This window comes from Hippichthys cyanospilos, chromosome 4, assembly GCF_059441005.1.
Source record: "Hippichthys cyanospilos isolate Australia breed blue-spotted pipefish chromosome 4, RoL_Hcya_1.0, whole genome shotgun sequence".
NCBI classification, from domain to species: domain Eukaryota; kingdom Metazoa; phylum Chordata; class Actinopteri; order Syngnathiformes; family Syngnathidae; genus Hippichthys; species Hippichthys cyanospilos.
This window is the reverse complement of record NC_142372.1, coordinates 19,037,028-19,042,027: the sequence shown is the minus strand read 5'-3', so window position 1 is coordinate 19,042,027 and position 5,000 is coordinate 19,037,028. Positions and strand designations below refer to the sequence as shown.

The following is a 5,000-nucleotide window of genomic DNA, read 5'->3' as shown; positions in this document are numbered from 1 at the left end:
TTGGCGCCTCAGCACCATCTGTACTCTAAAAGACTGCCCGGACAGGAGAAGGGATCGGCAGAGGCTATGTGATGGTTAAATACTTAGAGGCTTTTGTGTATAAATAACACAGATCGATACTTTTGCTACAGAAATAAGGGTACAACTATCTACACTGGTGATGTTGGTAGTATAGAAATAAGGGTACAACTATCTACACTGGTGATGTTGGTAGTATAGTAAACATATTCATGGTTAGGCATTTGCTGATTTATTTTAGCAAACTAACCTCTAGTAATTGTGGAGAAACTCATGTTTTTCCAATTTATTGTCCTGTCCGATAAGCTGAAACACACTTGTTACGCTAAGATGCACTGAGGTATTTAAATGCTATATTAAAAGGGCATTGTTTCATTCACTTATTTTTCATGTCGTCTTCACATGTGTAATGTTGATGTGCAACGAGTAAATTCAGACCATGTTGCGTGCGTATTTGACCATACATGTTTTTATTTATTTATTTATTATTTTGCAGACCATACATGTTTTTATTTTTATTTTTTGTGCCTAGTTGTGACGGGAGCAACAGATGGGATCGGCAAAGCCTATGCTGAGGAGGTATACGCGCAGACACACACACACACACACATACACACACACACACATGCGCTGTGCTACATTGTTCAATAAACATACCTAATTATTATGCTGATGTATTGTTTTAGCTGGCACGGAGGGGCTTTTCCATTGTGCTGATTAGTCGGTCTCAAGAGAAGCTAGATGAAGTATCCAAAGCTATTGGTAAGGAATACACAAATGTTTACATATATAGACTGTAGTCAGTCTATAAATCTTACACCATTGTTACTTTTGGCCAAAAGCGCAACAGTACTGACAAAATTATGAGCTACACCTGCACAGTTTTATGTGATCTCATGTAAGAGCAGTATAAACATTTCAACCTTTACAAAATTCATAATGAAGTTTTATCTAGTTGTCCTTTGTGTTGTCATTATGATTGCCACTTACAGTTGTGCGGAACTGCACTGCAAGTAGCCAAATAGAATGTTACAACAGCCTTCATTTTTCAGCAGCTGTTTAACTCCATTTGATAATCCAAGCAATCTTGCTGAATATTCATATCGGGTCCTAATAATAGTATAACGTCAGTAAATATGAATGTTGAGCAATTAAATCACATGAAATATTTTTAAGGGACTACTATAATATAAAGTCAGTCGTTACAGAATGCGGTGCCATAAATGTGGGTGCAAACATTTAACTGATGCCTCATAATTAACATCTTGATTCAAATCTACAGAGAGCAAATTTGGTGTTCAGACAAAAACCATTACAGCGGACTTCAGTTCAGTAAACATTTACTCCAAGATTGAAGATGGACTTGCGGGTCTCAAGGTCGGAGTGTTAGGTAACATACCTTTTTACCTCCCTCATATCACGTCACGCCTTGGCCAGTTTGAATCGAAATCTGCTCTAATGAACATGCTTTGTTCATATTAATAGATTCTGTTGTCGGCAAATGTTTCTTGTTTTTATAGCCTTCTGCTGCCCCCCTCAGGTTGCATTGGGAAGATGCAATGATTCCTTTGTGTGTGCGTTTGTGTGTGAACAGTGAACAATGTTGGAATATCTTATTCGTACCCAGAATTTTTCCTCAACATCGCTAATCTGGATAGTGTAAGTCATTGTTTTTTATTCAATTCTATTTGTCTATTCTTACACACTGTAGAAATAACTTGCATATGAAACATTATTTTTTAGTGTGCTCACTTCACTTTTGCAATGACCACACCAGATACCACAATCACACGTGCAAATGCACACAATTAATGTCATGCTATGTTGCTCTTGTTTCAGTTCATTGACACGCTGGTGAATGTCAACATCACATCAGTGTGCCAGGTAAGTGCTGCAAAGTGAAATTGAATACAATACATGTACAATTCACACAATAGTGCACATACCTCTGCATGGGCAAGTGTAGTCAAGAGCCAGAAGCAGCCAAAAGTTGAGACCAAACTCAGAGAGGGGAAAAAAAAAATACAAGATTATTTTAAATATAAGGCATTCAAGTTCAAGTGTCAAAAAGCAAAGGGGACGGCTCTAACGACGGCTCTAAGACCCAGGTGTTTTAATTCCACTGAATTGAAGACTATTTTGATTGATATTTTGCAAAAGTAGTTATCAGTTTACTTATTAATTCAATGTTACCATTTAATGGGCTTTCCACATTTGTTCATTTGCAGCAATCTGTCGCCAAAGCAGCGAGTCGCTGATGAAACGCCCACCTTAGGTGAGCGCTTCCACACTTTTGACGAGTGCCTTATGAAATGAAACCTCATTAAAATAAGCAGACTGATAAAGAACCATCTGCGTTGACTCAGATTATCAGACAGAAACCCCCCCCCTCAGTTGGTGCTCGGGCTGTGTATTTTCTTTCAAGGCTTTGTGTCGAAGCACACACAGACAATGTGGAGGCACTCACCGACGACGGTGTTTCTGTCAACGACTCATCGCTTTGGCGATGGATTGCCCATAATCTGATCATTTCGGTGGAATGTATCTAAACGTAAATGAACAAAAATATCACCCCTCCAGAAATATGCATAAAACACTGCAATATCTTTGACTGACTGAAGATGATTTACCCACCTATAGATTGCAATAAAAACATGGCAAAAGCAAAGGATGTGACAGTGTTTTGAATCATAAGTTTGTAGATTCCAATTTGTCATCTCTGTAAAATCCTTGTAGGTTTGTCACACGTTTTATTTGGTCAGAAGTTTTTTTTTTTTGTTTTTTTTTTCTTCAATGTGCTTGTGTGAAGTGAGTACAACTTCTGGAATAATTCAATTATTCAGTTATTATTCAATTATTATCAATTGAGGTAGGTACTTTGCCATTCCTCTTCTCTGTTTTTGGTTGTTCCAAGACCAACAACCCACCTGCCAAACACTTCAACTAACAGAATTTATTTTATCTAGTGAATCTTCAAACTGCTCTCAGCTATAATTGTCACCTTCATCTTTTTGTCTCACCACACACAACCCACACAAACATTGACAAATGGACAAACACTTGTCCAGGCACCACACATTTTGATCCTTGTTTTTGTTTTGACTTGTTGACTTTCCATTTGTTTTTTGTTTTTCTCTATTGCTCCCATCTTCTTGCCAAGATGACGAGACTTGTTTTGCCTCAAATGGTTGAGCGGTAAGCAATCTTTTGTTATATTGCCAAAGCTGACAATTTTATAAATGTAATTTGTTTGACTTTGTAGACTTGTGTTTACTGTCTTGCGCATTTAGTCTGATAGGCTCCCAAACTATATATTATGAACACTATTCACTTGTAAACAATAAGATTAACATCCAGGGCCCGTGTCATCTTCAGTGTTTGTTGCCTGTATTGATTTTTCCATATTGTTTTATGCCAATTAGATACCATTATACCTGATGCCAAGTCATCGGTTGTGTGATTTCAGTAAAAAGGGCGCTATTCTCAACATCTCTTCTGCCAGTGGGATGTACCCTGTTCCTTTGCTCACGGTCTACTCTGCATCTAAGGTAAAACGGTTATTTTTAAATCCAAATGTAAAATTAAAAATGAGCATAGATTTATCATTGCAGCTCACTGGGCATGGGCTGGTGTTAGATTCTAATGGCCGTGAGGAAAAATATTGCAGGATTGCAGTCCAAAATTAGACCTCTAAAATGCAAGTGCCAAACTCAAGGCCCGGTGGCTAGATCCGGCCTGCATCATTTTATGTGGCCTGCGAAATGCAAATTTTGACTTAGGTTTATTGCTAAAATACCAAACTTGCACGGTTTCTTTTTACATATTTGGGAGGAAACAACAAGCATTGTTTTGTTGCCAATCCCCTATTGAACAGATTTTAAAGGCAAAACTAGGTTAAATAAAAACTACAACAACATTAGTTTGGGTATTTTTTTTTTCCTTTCAACGTTTGTGACATGTTACGTGCTAAACTAACTATGTTAAGTTTAACTGTAAACAAGTACTCAAACTTTTGCGAGTTTTTGGAGATGGTTTTTGAGAGTGTTTTCCACTGTGGATTGTATCAATGTGCTTTGAACTTTATCGTTCTCATGGGCAATGCCTGGAAAGGGATAGGGTGGATGAAGTAGCTCAGTGTGAAGATGTTGGGATGAAAGCCATCTCCTCCAAATCTCAGACCATGGTACATGTGTATGTATGCATCACCCAAATGAAAACACGGCAGTAGGAAGACCTCTGCAAAGGCATTTCCATTCCTTATCTGAAAAATCAATGCATACCGTGTTTCAAATTAATCTTGGTTTGATTGAACAGCTTCTGACTCTTCAAGGACATCACAAATTATGTTCAGTTGTGGTCAATTATGAAAGATTTACCACTTGTTTAGTCTTTTTATGTCTGTTCTTTACCAACTTGTAGAGTTAGAGAGAGAATAAATTCTAAATATAGCAGGGTTAATTACAACAAACGCAAACAAAGAATAGTCAAAAAGAAGCCGTGTGTAGCCATGGTGCTGCTTCCATTGCTTTTATTATTATTGGGAGGATCATATTGCATTGTATGGTAGTATAGTGCCTCTTAGTGCGAAGTTGTGAGGTTGGAAAACAAAACACATACCTGATTTTTATAATTATATTTGGCTTAACATTATCCAGGGATGTCTTGCCCAAGGCCGGCATTGAGATGCTCGCGCTTACTTGACCATGGATTTCAAACATAATGGTATTGTTGTAGATATCACAAAACATTTTGACATCCAGTTTTCACACTTTTTTTTTTTTTTTTTTACAAACTTGACTCACCGAATCACCCCGTACATATAATGACTTGCCTTCAGACTATTTTGCAGGATAAGCCTGTTCTGTTCCTTTCTTATTTTTTTCAACTCCCAGGATGACTACAGGAAGAACACACACTTCTAGCCTAAGGAGGAAAAAAGTTTTACTCTGTCATTGAGTAAGAATGGAACAGGATAAAAAGTA

At 37.5% G+C, this 5,000-nt stretch overlaps 1 protein-coding gene across 2 annotated transcripts in view; it reads left to right on the top strand.

Annotated features, from left to right (window-relative positions):
* The window catches only part of hsd17b12b (hydroxysteroid (17-beta) dehydrogenase 12b), a 23,047-nt gene that overhangs the window by 13,392 nt on the left and 4,655 nt on the right, over window positions 1-5,000 (top strand). For both annotated transcript variants that reach the window (XM_088412915.1, XM_088412914.1), the window contains 7 exons: window positions 551-597; window positions 705-780; window positions 1,301-1,408; window positions 1,613-1,677; window positions 1,858-1,902; window positions 3,179-3,213; window positions 3,485-3,566. In XM_088412915.1, coding sequence (XP_088269041.1) covers window positions 551-597; window positions 705-780; window positions 1,301-1,408; window positions 1,613-1,677; window positions 1,858-1,902; window positions 3,179-3,213; window positions 3,485-3,566 — 458 coding nt within the window. The remainder of the gene's footprint in view (window positions 1-550; window positions 598-704; window positions 781-1,300; window positions 1,409-1,612; window positions 1,678-1,857; window positions 1,903-3,178; window positions 3,214-3,484; window positions 3,567-5,000) is intronic.